The sequence below is a fragment of the Rhineura floridana genome, chromosome 4 (genome assembly GCF_030035675.1).
Source record: "Rhineura floridana isolate rRhiFlo1 chromosome 4, rRhiFlo1.hap2, whole genome shotgun sequence".
NCBI lineage: Eukaryota > Metazoa > Chordata > Lepidosauria > Squamata > Rhineuridae > Rhineura > Rhineura floridana.
In genome coordinates, this window is record NC_084483.1 from 51,012,834 (window position 1) to 51,030,588 (window position 17,755).

The 17,755-nt window shown below is 41.3% G+C and overlaps 1 protein-coding gene across 5 annotated transcripts; it reads right to left on the reverse strand.

Moving 5' to 3' along the window:
* Positions 1-638: 638 nt before the first annotated feature.
* Positions 639-17,554, reverse strand: RAB23 (RAB23, member RAS oncogene family). Of its 5 annotated transcripts, none has more exons than XM_061623041.1 (7): positions 17,342-17,554; positions 11,410-11,623; positions 9,911-9,996; positions 7,112-7,268; positions 5,201-5,283; positions 3,897-3,989; positions 639-2,940 (listed from the first exon to the last, which is right to left on the reverse strand). In XM_061623041.1, exons 2-7 carry the CDS (start codon positions 11,562-11,564, stop codon positions 2,801-2,803), a joined length of 714 nt encoding a protein of 237 aa, XP_061479025.1. In that variant the 5' UTR covers positions 11,565-11,623; positions 17,342-17,554; the 3' UTR covers positions 639-2,800. The 5 variants fall into 5 exon arrangements, with proteins under 5 accessions (XP_061479025.1, XP_061479026.1, XP_061479029.1 ...); XM_061623042.1 differs by lacking the exon at positions 17,342-17,554 and adding an exon at positions 17,230-17,318; XM_061623045.1 differs by lacking the exon at positions 17,342-17,554 and adding an exon at positions 17,123-17,212.
* Positions 17,555-17,755: the final 201 nt, after the last annotated feature.

Genomic DNA, 17,755 nt, shown 5'->3' on the forward strand with positions numbered 1-17,755 from the left:
ATAAGTAAAGGCCTTCATCCAGCACCTAGTGCTGCAAGAATACTATTTCTTTTTAGCCTGGGACAGTGGGCAAAAAGAAAGGTAATGTTTTAACCATCTAACAGCACAAATCATCGCTGTGGAGGTATAGCACCACTTGCCTTCTTCCCCTTCAAAATGGCCAGTGATCACTACTATCAAAGCTGAGAGCACTAGCCATCCATTTAGCAGGGAAATCCTTAGCAGCAGCATATGCACAGTCTTCGACTTTGCATAAAACCTCTCGATTAGAGATCTAGCGACTTTCAGTTAACACACACAGACACTAGAATTTGTTCCAAAAATGATTGATAGTGTGGTATGTGTATCTTCTTTCTGTACTTAGCACACCTATATTAAAAATGAATTGCAGATTACTTTTATAATTATTTTCTGGAAATAACAAAGGCCTCCAACCTATAGATATCTATGCACATTCACAATATGGTCAGTTGTCAGTTTTTAGCCTACTACAGGCACTCAAGTCAAACTTTCAGTTCTGAAAATAGGATGTGCTAACACCTTGACAGACAGCACAAAGACATGTTATAAACACACTTTACATTTGCACTATTTTATACAAAGGCAAACAAGTAAAAAAAACTGAGATCAGAGTCCTGTTCACAAGTACAAAACATGTAAGGCTACTAGTTTAATGTAAAAATTTTCATATAAAAATAATGTGCACATAGAGCCTTAGATATTAAACTGACAGTGGACTTACTTATATGCCCCTGCATTTGTCCCATAAAACAAGGCTTAATACAATTTGGACCCGTACATCTACAGCCATCCAGTGACTAAATGCACTTGTTAAAAATAAGGTACTTAATCCAACAGTTCAAAATGAAAAAAGGGATTGATGACTGCAATGCCTCCCTCATTGCCAGCAATGGGAATGGTTAAGAAAAGTAGAAGAATCCTGTGTTATTCATTATGGGTAACCCTCTGCTTTTCATGCCATGTGAAGAGACAGCTAGGGCAAGACTCCACTGGGAAAAAATGCACAGATGTTAGTTTTAGTATATGTACATTCATGGAAGGTTAGAAGCCTTCTCCCAAAATATAACACTTACTGCAGGATGATCTCCTAGTTCAATACAATATTTCAATATTGATGAATACAGTTAGGGAAAAGAATTGATATGGTATCTTAAAGTAATATCCATAAAAAGAGGTAATTATTCAAAAGAACTGTACAATTCAGTTGGTAGAGCTCGAGGTCATGTTATTTGTCCTTGAACGGAAGCATGTTCCTAAACTACTGATATTCCAACATTTCTCAGAATCAGAGTAATTTGGTAGTGGCAGAACATTGCTACAGAAATACTGCAAAAATATTACACAACAACATGTAAGCAGAATCAATATTATAAATACATGCTACAACAAAAAAAACTAGGGTTAAAGTTTTACAAGTGATCTTGCAGCATGTGATGTTGAAAAAGAAGCCTAATACCCTCATCCCAAGCCCCCTGAAAATGTTCCAAGTGTTGGGAGGCCCTGCTGAATGGGGTGGGTTGTGGCATGGGGTGCTGACAGAGAATCTCTAAAGATATCCTTCACAGCCCACCCCATTCAGCAGGGCCTCCTGACACCTGGTACAGTATTTTCAGGGGCCCATTATGGAAAGGAAGGAGCTGGGAAGTCTGTTTCTACCAGACCCATGATGGATGCTTAACTCGGGATCCAACCCATTTTATGGAAGTACACCAACATTAATGGGCAATTGATCCTACGCAGGTTTATACAGAGTATGTCCCATGAACTTGGTGGGCCTTACTCTAACAGCATGCACAACAGTCACTACAGCACAATTAAGAGCAGGTGCATCTTTAAAGTAACAGAACAGAAAACCCCTTAATCTGGGATGCTCAACAGATATTACAACATGCATGGGAGAAATTCCTCAAAAAACCTTTAATCTTTCAATAACAAATCTCTTTCTATTTCATTAAGAGCATATTAATATATAAGGTATAGAGTTCTATTTTTTGAAAAAGGAATTGATGTGTTCTGCCTGGCTGTACCACATGCTTGCCTCATTAAAAGTTTAGAATATATATATGATACTAAATTATATCTAAATGTAGCAGCATAAATACTTGCTTTTGGCATTGTACAATTTATAAAAAAGAAAAGAAGGCCCACAGTGCAGGGAGAGTTAAACATGCACAGTACCGTTGGAGTAAGTTTTGTTCAAAAGGTTTCTAAAAATTAAAGTTATATGTAGGATGCCAGTTTAGAAGTCATCAGGAACATATAATTGGACCAAGTGCCCCTTTTATTATCCCGAATCTTTGACCAAGTTTTTATATATGCACACTGCAGCTAGAATTCATAAGCTATATAAATATTGCACCACCAATGTTGCCAGAATGTGCACAGGATAGTTTAAAAATGATTAGTTCCTAATGAGCTATTTGGTCAGTAAGTAGAAAAAGCCATTTTATCTTTAACAGTACCAACATTTAAGTATTTCAACAACTTTTTTAAAAAATTAAACCTATTTTCACTTTAATATATTGTATCTTTCAACTGGAAGGTTGTCCTATTCAATATAAAATGAATGTGTGGGGCAATGCTTCTATATTTATGCCACCAGGGGTCTCGTTATGTACCGATAATTAACTGCATCAGGAATATCCCCTATCAATGCAAGATCCAATGGGTGCAACATTTGCTAAAGCACAGTTAAAACACTTCTACAGCCAGCTGTGTTCCTCAGGGGCTTCAGTTGAACAGCTGTGTCAGACGGTCTTCTCCTGTCTATTTAGTAGTGTTAGGGTATGCTGCAGTTGCTAAAAGGGCTTCTGTTTTTCTTGGTCCTTTGTTTGTTTGGCCTAAGGTTGATGACATCACCACCATTAAGCAAGTTAGAATTCTGGCCAGAATGGCTTCCACCTGCTGTGTTGAAAACACCTATATAAAATTAAAACACAAATACCAAAAAGGAGTTAAATATATGCAAACTGGCCATCTTTGAAGTATAGAACAAAGAGCATAGACGTAAAGGCTTTATCTTAATTATGAGCATCTTAAACGTTTGGAGATGTGACCTATACTTGTTTTAAAGATAAATAAATGAACTTAAGGTAAAGGCACAATTTGTATTCCATTACAGAAATGCACACCACTACTTCATAAGCCAAACAATGACTCCAAAAGCCAAAATTCCAGCACCAATTTAACAAAATTAATGTATGCCACCATAAACTTTTAATACTGAGACTAAACTTAAATAATTGGACATTGGCACTCATACTCATCACTTGGCAACTAAACAAGCACAGCAGAGATATACCCCCCACTCCCACACACATACAATCTTACTTTTAGACACAAGAAATGGCAAGGAAAAAAGAGGGCTTTGAAAGAAAAAAAAGAGTCAAGCTGACTGTGAAGTACTGTAAGGACGAACTACATACAAAAGTTCAATGTATCTGCACAAAAGGCAGTTTACAAAACTTTTTTCATCTGGTGCCAGATTTTTTAAAACAGCAGTCTCTTGTACATCTTCACCAGCATAATTAGCATTAATGGCAACTACATCCTTTCAAATCTTGACAATATGTGCGAAATTGTGCATTCTCCATTATTTGCACAACTTCTGTGTACAAGATTCTTTAAAAAGTGGCTGGCATGACGAAGCATCATTAGTGCCATAGCGTGACAATCTAGCATAGTAATCATCACCATAAAGGTCTATTTTACAAAAGAAAATTAGCATAGATTTTTCCTGCAATGATTTGGCAAGTTAGTGTTTTTATTTCACTTTCACTGAAATATATTAGGAACACAACAGGCACCCTATAGTTTACGGCCAACTTTAACAGCAGATAATACTGTGCGACTGCAATTTATTGCTGCATACATACCAATTTTGTTACTACTTGTGTGTATTACTTGTGGATCTTCAACTATTCGTTGCTTGAGTTTCTGAAGATACTTCTCAGCTAAATATCTAAAAACTGTACCATACAGAAAGCAACTTTAAGGCATTAAGAAAAATAATGTATAGTTTTTTAAATACTCAAGTCAAGAATATAACCTAGAGCTATTATCTGAGGTCCTACTTTTAAGCAAGAAAGCTCCAATAAAAAGACATTAGAGATAGTTTTTTGAAGGCATGATGGGCATGAACTATCAACAGCAGAAAAAGAAAAATCCAAGTACATAAATGTTTTTAAAAGTAGTCCATATTTCAGGATGCATCTCACATATAATAAGCTAGCACATGATTTTTCAAGAACTGATTTGATGTTCTTCGCCATTCAAGAACAATTTTGTAGATCAAATACAATATGTTAGCAACTAACATCTGGTAAATTTATAATATATACAGTTAAATATGATACCCATTTTCTTCTGTGCTGAACAAGTTGTTCACCCCTGCTACACACCATTAAAACTAATTGGAACATTGGCATTTTAATTCAGAAAATACAGCAAGCCGTGAGTGAGATTAACATAGGCAGGTTTTTATATTCTGCTTGTGTGATATGGTAAATCTAAGGTTGCTTAACATTTCAGAACCAGTAACAGCTCTTTCTCAACCTTAGTAAAAAACACAGATAAACACAACACACATACATTGTGTGGCCAAATTATCAGTATTTATGAAATGAACCCTGATAGCACAGCTGCATTTTTTAAAGTTCACCTTGTCATTATGATAATAGAATATAAATAGCTGCTTTTTATCAAGTCACACCACTGGTCCATGTAGTTTATTACTGTCTACATTGACAGGTCTCAGACAAGAGCATCTCCTATCCTTACTTGGAGAAGTCAGGGACCCTCTGATTGCAAAGCATATGCTCTACCACCAAGGTATGGTTGCTCCCACACATCTCTCTATCAGTCCTAGATCCATTAGTTTTTCAGTCATTCCCTCTGGTATTTGAATTCGGCTTGAGAAGTTTCTTTGCTGAAGCCTAGTTCTTACTGAAGACATGTCACTGGGCTGTACCATTTTACACTTCAGATGGAGACTTGCATGACTGAATGGTCTTCCATCCATAAGAGATTCCCTGAACATAAACAATTAGGTGTCAGGGACAACCATAGATATAGGTTTACCATTTTAGCGAGAACTAGACCTGGTATAAATGTTGGAAAATGAGCAAAGAAAAATGCTTTAAAAAGACTGACTTCTGGATAAGTTATAGCAGTTTCTTACCTTCTGTTACATTTAAGTCCTCCTTCACAGATGCTCGGTAGAATCTTAACTTCAGCTTTTTTGCCAGTGCTTCTGCTTCTTCACTGTTTACCAGAGGAGAGGGGGGGATTGTTTCAAACACTATTTTTTCAGTACAACAGACATAATTCATTTAGATTAACTTTAATTAATCACCTTCATGGAAGTAGATTAGATTATGAAAGTTAACTGTATGCAAGGGCAGTCGAATGACTGCTATTGCCAATATTGTAGCACTGTAGGTTTATTTGCTACAAGGACAGCAGAGGGGGAGCAAACAGATGGTGGACTGACAGACATTATTTAAAAAATGTAATTATTAAAAGCCATTGCAGTGTTCTTATGAAATATATGAAAAAACTCACATACAGATGCAAAATTTCCCTTCCCTACAGTCATTAAGAAAAGCATACTTCTTGCATACACAAACCAAGTTAAATTACATCCCCCTTCTTTATTATTACATTTATATTCCACCTTCCATCAAGAGCTCATATAATCCTCACAAAAACCCTGCAAGGTAGATTAGACTGAGAGACTGCCCCAGTCACCCAGTGAGCTTCATGGCTGAGTGGGGATTATTAACTCTGAGCTCCCAAGGCCTATTCTGACATTCTAACCACTACACTACACAAGCATAGCCAAATAGATATCCCAGTCCTAAATAAACTACTTAGAAATGAGTCACTGATTTTAATGTGACTTGCGGCCAAACTACACTCAAGTGTGCCATACCCATGTCTCAAAATACGGCTCTACCCGATCCATGTGTAAAGTGCAGAATGGGGCATGATTTGAAGTGGAAATAGGCACAGACAGAGCTGATCAGCCACTTCTGCTCCTCCCCCACTCTGCCCAAGCCAGGCTCACTTCCAGTACAAGTAAAACAACCCTTAGAGGTAGAATGTGAGGGGGGAAAGCAGTGCCCTGGGTTTGTGTGTGAAGCACCCCTTTTGAACTTGAACCCCCTACAATACTCTTCCCTGGGCTCGTACTGGGAGGAAGGGCGGGATATAAATTAAATAATAAAATAAAAAATAAACATATATTTTCTATAACTTCCTGTTTCAATTGTTGTTTTAACTGTTCTGCTGTTTTACTGGGCTTAATATACAGTTTAATTATGCATGCCTTAATGTTTTGATGAAATTGTTTTACTATGTATTTTAATTATGGGTAGCTATATTTTTATAATTTGGATTTATATTTCTTATTTTGCAGTTAACTTTTATGTGTTTGTGAACCGCCTTGGTATTTCTTGTTAAAAGGAAAGGCAATATATAAATTCTTTTAGCAATAATATTATCCTTGTTCATTCATGGCTGGAACAGATCCTCATTTAAGGACACAAGTTTGCCCCATCACATGTAGTTGCACCTCATTTGCATGCAGCACAATTAGAAATGCAGTAAAGTGATCAAGAAGCATCCACAGTATGCAAATGCAGTATTTCCATTATCTAAAGGGAGGTGGCTAACCTTTTTCAGGCACAGGGCCACAGTGAACAATGGGGGCCGCACATCAAAGAGGACATGACTAAAGAGCAAGAATGAGCGTGGCCAGTTGATCATCTTTAAATGGACACATTTTGGTTGTCTTTTTTGGGGTTGGGGTGGGAAAGTCACCTTTTGATATCAACGGAATCACAGCAGGGAAGCTACAGGAGCAGTCAATAAAATGTTTTTAAAGTAACACATTTTAGAGGCCTTGAAGGCCACAAAAAAACTCTAGATCATATATGAGCTGCAGGTTAGCCACCCCTGATCATATATACCCATGGCTAAGTATCAATGTGAATATTTGTAGTCTTTAAATTTTGCATTCGTGTGACCATTATAAAGTAATTTAAATGCTTGGAAAATTGATTTCATGAAGTATGGCAACACTACTTACTTCTTGATACACGATTCATCTAGGAGGTCAATCTTATTCTGAACAAGCACTGTAGGAATGTCTCCGACTTCAGATACTACTTTCTCCTTCCAGGTAGGGATTGCTTCAAAAGACTCTCTGTCAACAGTTGAAAACACAAGCACACAAGCTTGGGCTCCTAAAAGACAGAATCAGCACACAATGCTAGTGTCTAATAACTTGGATTAACTACCATACATCAAACCCATTAAGTAACTGGAATAGACCAGTTTCTCCCACTTTTTTCCAATAAAGCAATTTCAAGGTTGTCTGTGTTGAACTTGGGGCTAGAACTCAGAAATTAAGGCTGTGCACGCTCAGGGTGCAATCCAGCTCACCTTTCTGCCGGGCTAGGGTGAGTTGGATGCTGCAGATTCCCAGCTGCAGCAGCAGCAGCCCTCTGCCACGGAGCCGTGGTGTCAACAGGAGCGTACCAGCACTGCTGCGGGTCCACCGGAGATGACCAGCCCGGCGGATAGAGGGCCAGTAGAAGCCCTTAAAACGCAGCGTTCCAGCGGCATGGAGGGGGAGCAGCTGCAGGGTGGACTTATGTGAGATCCTCCTCGCATTGAGAGCCCTCCCCCGGGTCCTGCTCTACCTGGAAACTCTGCCAGCCAAAAGGCCAGGCAGTAAAATAATTTCCATTATGGCCGACAGGGAGGGCTTACTGCCCGGGAAGCCTGTTAGTGGGAGCCGGCACTTCCTGGCCAGCTCATGCGCACAGCTTCCAACGAAGCCGGCATTCAGCCAGGCCAGCGGCTCCTGAGCGGAAAGAGAATCTGATTGCTCTGTTATCTGGGAATAAGCCCATCGACCGCAGTGGGATTTATACCAGAGTAAACATGGATATGGTCAGAAAGATACAAGTACCTGTATAGCTTACACATAGGAGGATTCCTTAGCTTAGCTTACACATAGGAGGATTCCTAGAGCACCTGTTTTGAAAGATGGTTTTCACCATCTGGGAAGAATGCTGCAACCTTTTTTGCTGAATTCTGAGCAGTCACTCCTGTACTGTGAGCGATAAGAAACCTCGTGCACTTGATGCAACCCAACATTCTGTTCCTTAGCTCTAGTTCTTAAGATAGTGGGGTTGTAAAAAGATACCTGCTAAGTCACACTTGAGAGGTATGCCAATGAATTAGCTCTCTCAGTTAGTTGGAACATCAGTTATCAGAACAGTGTAATTAAGCTATGGATTAAAGTCTACAATGTTAAGTGTTTATGGCAGCATCAAACTTCAATTTTAAAAGAAGGCTAGAGGACAATTTTATAATGGCAACTGCAACTTTTTAAATGCCCACAGAAAAGTTGTACATGACATATTATGTGTGTGTATGTTTATCAATTATGTTTTCTGAACCTTTGAATTAATAAGCAATCCATCACCATACTCCTTGTTATCAGTTCTCTCATGGTTATAAACAGGGCTGGTGCCAGGGGACAGCCAGGTTGGGCCCTGGCTGAGGGCCCCTGCAGCCCAGAGGGGCTCCTGAAAGGCCCCTCCTTAGGGTGGGAGGGTAGCACTCCCATCCCTTAATTTGTGGCAGTGTTGGCTTCCAACCCTGCTGTGGGTTACAGAGAGGGAGGTCCCAGGCACCCCCCCATACAACTGCACAGGCCCGCAACGTCTGCTAGCACACCCCACCTACCTCTCCCATTGTGGTAAATGCTGTGTGCACTGCGCACACATACCTGCCATCAACCAAGATGGCAGCCAAAGCTTCCCTAAGGGGCTGATGTCCCGGCTGCCATCATGGTTGATGGCTGGCATGTGCGTGCATGAGTGCCATCAATCAAGAAGGTGGAAGAGACGTCAGCCCCTTGAAGAAGCCCGTGCTGCCATCTTGGTTGATGGCAGGCATGCGCACACAGCATTCACTGCAATGGGAGAGGTAGGTGGTGCATGTGGGCACTGCGGGCCCAGGGCAGGCTGGTTCCTAAGGGCTCAGTCATGCCTGGCGCTGGCCCTGGTTATAAAGATCTACATCTGGGCACTGCTCAGAATCCGTCAGCAAAAAATACTCAATATTACTGGGGTTTGGGAGAGAATGCAGAGAAGTTTCAGCTACAGCAGCCCTAATGCTGTGGAACAAGCTGCTAGCGACACATTGGGGTTCTTCTATATTAATTTTCAGAGCACAAAACTCACCTGTTTAAGTTAGCCTTTGAGTTTTGAAGAAGTGCTGCTTTGGGTTTAAGGATATTGGTACTCTGTATGGCTACGTACTATTTGTTTTATATTTTAATTTTCATTAAGCCCTGTCAAATTTAGGACAGATGGAATATAGACATTAAAATAAACTATATTTTATTTATTTATTACATTTATACCCTGCCTTTCTTTTCATCATAGAAACCCAAGGCGGCTTACATACGGTTCCCAGGCGGTCTCCCATCCAGGCACTGACCAGACCTGACCCTGCTTAGCTTCAGCAGGGAGCTGGCCTTATGGACCTTCAGGCCATAGCCTGGGATATATGAGTGAACTCTTAAATTTTGAGCAGAAGGAGATAGATGAATGGTTCCTAAACTTTGTTGTGTTAAGGGCCACTGTCTGGTTCATTTATTCTTTGCAACTCACTAGACTTTCTTACCTTATAGATACCATGTGGGAAGAAGCCTGAAAAGCTTCTAAATGAAAACTGAACTGCTGCGCTTGTTCTCTACGGTTAGAATCTAACAAACCATGTTATATAGGAATCATCGATATAAGTTAATAGACTATAACCACTCGTAGTCTCCTACAGAATTACTAGCATATTAACATGATCTATTTACCTCTGTAATAAGCTTTTGTAATTGCATCAAATTCTTCTTGACCTGCTGTATCCCACAGCATCAGTCGGACATCTTCATCATTGACTCTAAAAACAAAACAAAACAAAACACTCCCTGTGTTCTCAATACTCAAGCATACTATAAAAAAAGAAACTTGTTTTCGAAATACATTTGTGGTAAGCAGTGGGTTGTATTCAACGTAATGCTATGGCTAAGGTTCTGTAACAATCTTCCCTTTTCCTCCACTTCGCACTCCCCAAATCTGTTCTGGGTTTCCTTCCAACCCTCTGGAACAGATCTCGGAATGGTGCGGGGGAGAAGGGAGGAAATCCCACTATGCTAGCACTAATCCTTGTCCTAGTGCAAAAGCCTAATTGAATACTGCCCAGTGTTTACATCCCACTTCTCAGGAACACTCTAACCCATCCTACTTCTTTGCAAATTATTTATTTATGCCTTTTTTTCAAATCCCATTTTGCAGCACAAGTGCTCTCAGGGTGGCTAACAAATCCAAAGGTTCTCCCCCATCACTTTTTATCTCATGACAACTCTGCATGGTATGTGAGGCTGGCAGAGTATGACTGAGCCAAATCTAACACACAAACAGCCTCAAATGTTGGACTACAATTTCCATTATCGCCAGCCAGAATGACTGATTGACACAGATGATTGGTGAACTATACCTTTTATCAGCCATGCTGGCTAGGGAATGTGGCAATTTCAGTCTAGGAGTATCTGGGGACCCAAGATTATGAATGCTGCTATAACTGATAGACAGCACTGGATGTAATTAAGTCTTGCTTAATTTCAACTGAAAACCATCCTGTTTCTTTTCCACTTTTACTTTGAGAAAATGACTTGACTGTGTGGTAATGAAATTAAATTGTATAAAGCTTAAATTGAAAATGGAAATGGACTGCCTCCAAGTCGATCCCTACTTATGGCAACCCTATGAATAGGGTTTGCCTGGTAAGCGGTATTCAGAGGGGGTTGACCATTGCCTTCCTCTGAGGCTCAGAGGCAGTGACTGGCCTAAGGACACCTAGTGAGTTTCATGGCTGTGTGGGGATTCGAACTCTGGTCTCCCAGGTCGTAGTCCAACACTCTAACCACTGCACCACATTACTTTTACTTAAAAGTTCTTGTCTTCTACATAACATAGCAGTATTCACTGTCAGAAATATTTCCCACTCTTTCCCTCTTTCATAACTGTCCTATCTCACCACTACTGACAAAGGAGCCCTTTCCTTGAGGGCTGGTCTTTCACACAGAGTGTATGCATTTTTGCACGTATTGTTCTACTTGGCAAATCTGGTACTTCTATGGTAAGTCTGCAGAATACAATTATCATATAAATGCCTCACTTTCAGCTCTATAAAGAAAGGGAGAACAGCGTCACAACACTTTTCTTCAAGACACATTAGCCCAGCACTTACAAAAGCATTACACACACACATAGCAGAAAGAAGGAACTGTATGCCCATCTATTAAACACATACTGCATTTCTCTTTCGAGGAAATCAACTCCAATAGTTTTTTTGTAGTCTTTTGTAAAAATCCCTTTGCAATATCTCTGGATCATACTGGACTTCCCAACAGCTCCATTTCCGACAACTACCACCTTGATGGCCACTTCCAGATCTTCCTCCAACATCTTGACGAGTCACAAAAGCCTGCAATTACTTTACAATCTTAGTTGGATCTTTCCTGTATCTGAAGAGAGAGAGAAAAGCAGTGTTAATGGATTTGTGATCAAGGAAACAGACAAGCAAATCTGATTTTGGCTTCTAGTTCTTCTACAGGTTTGCCACGTGATAGTTAACAACAATCCATATCTGGAGGAAATACATACATCTGGGAGGAAGGTCAATGAACACAGTGGGACTTCTGAATAAACACATGTGTAAGAGATTATACTGCAGGTTAATTGTTCATTGTCCCCTCCCCATCAGTATTAAGCTTCTATCCTAGTTACACTGCTTCTAGTCAGAGGGCACCAATGGGTGAATTAGGGATCAAAAGCAATTTATGTGGCTACAATGCCACTAAGTACAAGAAGCTCATCTAAGCATAGAGTCCTTGGGGCAGCATCCACTGACTGTAGGGTAACAACATTGTTAATATTGGAGTGCTAAAGACTACTAGTTATTTTACCACATGTCTAATGTGAACAGAAACCACCCACACTATCAATATTCAAATGTATATACCAACTTTGCATACTTACCTTTTGTATAATGCTTCCCATTTGTGGAACAATTACAAGGCATTTAAAGCATTTCAAATACACTATCTGAACAATTCTTACATTAACTCTGTATGATAGGTTCATATTATTATTCTGGTATTGCAGATGAGGAATGGGGGAAATGATTAAGAGAAGAGCAGTGAACCTAAGGCCAACTAGTGAGTTTGTGGCAGCAGCTGTGATTGAACTGGGCACTTCCTAGCCCACAATACTGGTACACTTACAGCACATTCTTATGCCTTTTTACTCAAAAGTAAGTCCCACTGTTTTCAATGGGGCTTACTCAAAGGTAGCTGTGCATAGGAGTACAGTCCTGACCACCACAGTACACCAACTTTTGAGTACAAAATTATACAGCCACAAGAGTATGCCGTATGCTATAACCAGCATGGATTTTTCACCATGTTAAATTGAAAATGTCCCCATGCAATTCTGCTGCTTCCCATAAGCTCATTTCAAAACAAAACCTTACAAAACTTATAGTGCTGAACTCAGAAACGCTTGCTTATCAACCCTCTATGTTTTCATGGTGATACACAAAATACTCAGAGAGAATCTAGAGTTCAAAGTGTAAAACAAGAGGAAAAAAATCCAGACCCCTGTTGGACATTTTTCTGACAGTGGCCTCAAAATTTGTCAAAATTAATTAAAAATCAGCCATGTTCACAGAGTGCCTATTACTGACCTTGCCCCATACTCTGACTGTCATCTTCTGCAGTTTAAAAGTTAAAAAAATGCATGGCTGAGTTTTAATTAATTTAAGAATTTTAACATTGGAGTCTATGATAGCACAGGCATACTCAGTAAGAACCAACTGTCAGTTTTCTAAAAGCCAGACACACAGCTCTTTGGCTTGGCTAATCAGGGGGCCACACCCATGCCAGATTTATTCCACTTTAAACAGTCATGGCTTCCCCCAAAGAATCCTGCGAAATGTAGTCAGTAAAGGGTGCTGAAAGTTGTTAGGAGACTCCTATTCCCCTGACAGAGCTCCAGTGGCTAGAGTGGATTAGCAGTCAGCCCCTCTTCTGGGGATTGTAGCTCTGTGAGGGGGGATAAGGCCTTCCTCCCCCTCCAACATCCAACCAACCTGAACAACCTGGAGTGAATCTGCCAAGAAGAATGGGCCAAAGTCCCTCCAACACTGTGTGCAAAGCTGGTACATACCTGCCCCAAGGAACTTAAAGCTGTTATTGCAGTGAAAGGTGGTTCTACCAAATATTAATGTGTGGGGAATGAATATTTATGCAAACAACATGTTTCAGTTTGTTATGTTTCTTACAAATATTTCCCAACATGAAACCAATGTCACCTTACAATAATTGATTTTGAGTATCAGCATTTCAAAATAAAAAATCATACAGAACAAAACTACAATGTGCCATTTGTAATTCAGTAATATGAGAGCACTGGTCAGTGGTCTGAATACATTTGCAAGACACTGTATCTGTTGGCTATAGGTACATTCTTAAGCCGCAAGGTGTGTGTTTTTTTGCCTATTAGCGGATAGATTCCAATTTATCTTTGTGTATTTAAAATGCTAACTTCAGAAAATCACATAAACTAGCAAAACTAGGGGGTGGAATGCAAGACTGCCCCTCAAACAGGCAGTGTGACACAGTGGTTAGATACCTACTAGGACCTGGGAGACCAGAGCTCAAATCCCCATTCAGCCATGATACTCACTGGGTGACAGGCCAGTCACAATTTCTTAGCTTAACCTATCTCATAAGGTTGTTGTGAGGATAAAATGGGGGGGGGTGAGAAACATGTATGGCACCTTGAGCTCCATGAAGGAAAGACAGGATCTAAATCTAATAATGAAGTAAATAAAACAAGTAGGGAGTCTCAGCACGATGCCATTATAGATCTGTCTCCTGAATAATGCAGTTATATTAAAATGCCTTGATTATAAATTGTCTAAACAAACTCTTTCCATCAAGACATCCCGTGACAAAAAGAAATTGAACACAGGCTCAGATTCCATCAGTCTGCGGCCAACAGAGACAGTCCAAATTTCTGAGCCATCTGATCTGTTATGATTAATTTTTTCCAGCTTATATGATCTGCAGTGTATAAGGGAGAGAAGTGGTTTGTAGCACATTATATAATCTTTATCTTCTCCTCAAGAAATTATTTATTTATTTGATTTATATCCCGCCCTTCCTCCCAGTAGGAGCCCGTACAATGACACAATCTGTAGCTGAACAGACTGAAGTTGACTGAAGATGTTTACAATTTTATTATGTACATGTTTGATTTTATTCTTGTAAGCCGCCCTGAGTGCCCTATTATAGGGTAGAAGGGCAGGATAGAAATATTTTAAATAAATAAATAAAATATCCACTGTCAGCACACAGGCCTGACTTCATAGGCAACTGGGATAGCCAGCTACTAAGCCCCTGTAGCACATGTGGGTGGCCTGCATGCAGTCCTTGCCAGGCTTCAGTGTGGCCCAACACAGGTGCCCAAGCTGCAACCCTACTGCAGAATTCTGTTGCCTGAGAAGAGGGTGCATAGGGAGAGTATCATTTATAGCTCATTGCTCTGAATGAGTCGCATTAAGGAGGTACTACAATTTACACTCAAATTCCAATGTGAACAGTAACAACAAAAAGGAAATATTAAAAATAATCTACTGAAGATGTTTTGGATTGTGACAAGTAACCACAAATGCTCTTTTACATAGGTGGCTTGTTTTCTAACCAGGCATATATAACACAGATTTCTTCTGTAACAGTACTACATAAAGTATTTATTATTTGAAAAGAGGGTAAAAGCAGAAAAAGATTGGTAAGTAGCCTGAGCAAGTACAGCACAACTAACTGTATCAAAGTTATAGTCTCTGCAGTAATACCTATCTTATGGATGTACATTATCACACTTTACTAACATTATGTCACCCGTTCTTAATCCCTACCCAGGGCTGCATTTTTTCCAGGCAGTTCATTACTACACCAGCGCCTTTCCAGAGATACACCCAGGTTGAAGTCAGATGTCAGTGCAACCTCTCTGAGGATTTAGCCTCATTCCATTCAGTATGATCTGTTGCCTGTTTCCTTCCCCACCCTGTGTAATGTTCCTTCCAGCCTCAAGTTAATCCCATAAATCTAATGTGCTCCTCCCTCCCATCACCAACACAAAAAAACATTTCAGCTCCTTCCTGCATCGTACAGTTGGCTGCCTTGAGAAGCAGCCTCAGAGGTCATATTCTACACCTAATACAATTAGGGTATCAGTTCCCTGGGATGGCCTTAGCAAAACTCCCTAGGTTAATAACTATTCTGACATTTGCAATACAGAGACTATCTACATGTTATGGCTTCTTTGTGGGGAGACACCAAGACTTTTTCCCACATGGTGTCAGCTCCATAGAGGGCTGTAATATGTAGTGTTCATTACAGCATGGATCCACTGTAAATTAGGAAACCCTTACATCACCCACCACCAGGAATGTGCCGTATTAGTGTAACTCTCCATGCAATTTGGAGGACCTATATGGTAAATGGTGGAATGTGCAATAGTCACTGCATGGAGAAGTTACCATGTGGAGAAGAAAATGTACACTAGGGATAGCCAATGTGGTGCCCTCCAGATGTTTTAGACTACAACTCCCATCAGCCCTGGCCAACTCCTGATGGACAGATTAAGGTCTTCTAAGTCATAAGGCACTCTGGAGGATTTTTGTAAATATATACTCCTGATCTCTGAAAGATGCTCCGGGACCTACAGCCATAACAGCAGAGCAAGCATATACAGCCCAATTCAGAGCAGTCCCTGTATCACTGAACCCCACGCTAGCTGGTATCTCTACCTTGAGTTGCTTTCCCCCCAGCAACATTTACATAGTAGATTATGGTAATTCATATCTACAGAAGTGTTCACATGGCTTTTACCATTCTGCAAACAGAAACTACTGTGATGACACTAAAAATATAGCAGATGAATGGTTCTAACCAGACACCATTTTACATGTAGCAGTTACCTCAGACTTAACCTGTAAGCTTTAAAAGCCAACAGGCATTTATCCATTCCAGGAGAATACATACCACCACCATCTGGACAAGAAGGATGTGAGACCTGCCAAGTTACAGGCACGTGACAAACAGACAAACATGTGCAGAACTTCTACTAATATACCTGCAAGAACTCATTACCAATACAATACACCCCCTGGTTTCATTGCCAAAATTTTGGTACCGCATTCTCTCTGCAATCTCAGCAATATGAGGGACCAAAGCTTAAGTACATCTGACTGAGCACTCAATAAAGATATCAGTGTCCCTGAGCATACACTGAGTGCCATGTCATCAGGTGGAGTAATCAACAACTCCCGGAGCTTCCCCATCATACCCAAGGGCTTTGAAACAGACTTCATCTTCTCTTTTATTAGGTTACGTACTGGCTTCTGTTAAAAGAAACCAGCATAGTGCAATGGTTGGAGTGTCAGACTAGAATCTGGGGAAAAACCATCTCATCCCATCTCAGCCATGAAGCTCACTGGGCGACATGTTGGAACAGTTGCTATCTCTTAGCCTACCCTGCAGGGTTGCTGTGATGACAAAATAGGGGAGAAGGAAAACCATGTATGCCATCTTATGCTGCTTGAAAGAAAATCAGGATATAAGTGTAAAGGGGGGGGGAGAAGACGAGTTAAGGTAGCGAAAGAGAAAGGCTGGATAGGTGAAGACTGAGGAAAAACATTTTTGCAATTCTAATCACACACCGGCTCTGTCTTAGCTACTTCATTGCCCCTGCTACTCAGCCAGTCGCTTCTCTCGGTCTAGCCTACCGCCACCACCTCGCCTGCCCAGGCCGTTCTCTCCTCGCCCCTACTAGCTCCACCAAGCAGCCGCAGCAGCGCCCCGCTCCCATCTTCCACCGCAGCCCGCTTACAGCCTCCACCCAGCCTGCGCCAGCCCTCTCCCAACCCCGGCGGCACCGTCTCTAGCTGGGTTACGTGCGTGTGTGAGGAGAAGGCGCCTCCACGGCGACGGGCACCCAGGAGAAGCGTAGAGCCGGCCCAACGCGGACGCATATCGCTCCCCACCCCCCACCCCGGTACACGCACATTCCCGGAAACACCGTCAGGGCTGCGGTGGTAGGACCACTTAGGAATCCGCGCCGCCCCCCTTCCCCGACTCATCTTCCTTGGGGAGCGAGAGAGAGCGAGAAACGCTTACCGCCCTAACCAGCGTTACCCGGTCCGCCGCGTCTCCTCCAGATGGGCGGGAACAGATTCGCTGGCCCGGGTGGGAGATTGGAAAAGGAGGAGGAGAAACGCTGCAGGCGGTGAGCAACCCCTTCAGTCTGGGAGGCACGGAATTCGCCAGAGGCAGCTCAGCCCCGGCTTAAAGGCAAAGCGTCCTTGCCCTCTGGCTTTTTCATCATGGATGTGCAACCGGACCCTAATGCACGTTTACGCTGACGTGAAACCCCGTTCAGTTGCACGGGGATTACTCCTGGATACCACCTTGCAGCTCTCTTACTGGTGTTTGTTTACTGCACCATCCAGGACGCTGATACCCCGATCCTAATAATCAAGGTTTTACAGTATACTCCTATGCATGTCTAGTCAGTCCTATTAAATCCGGCGG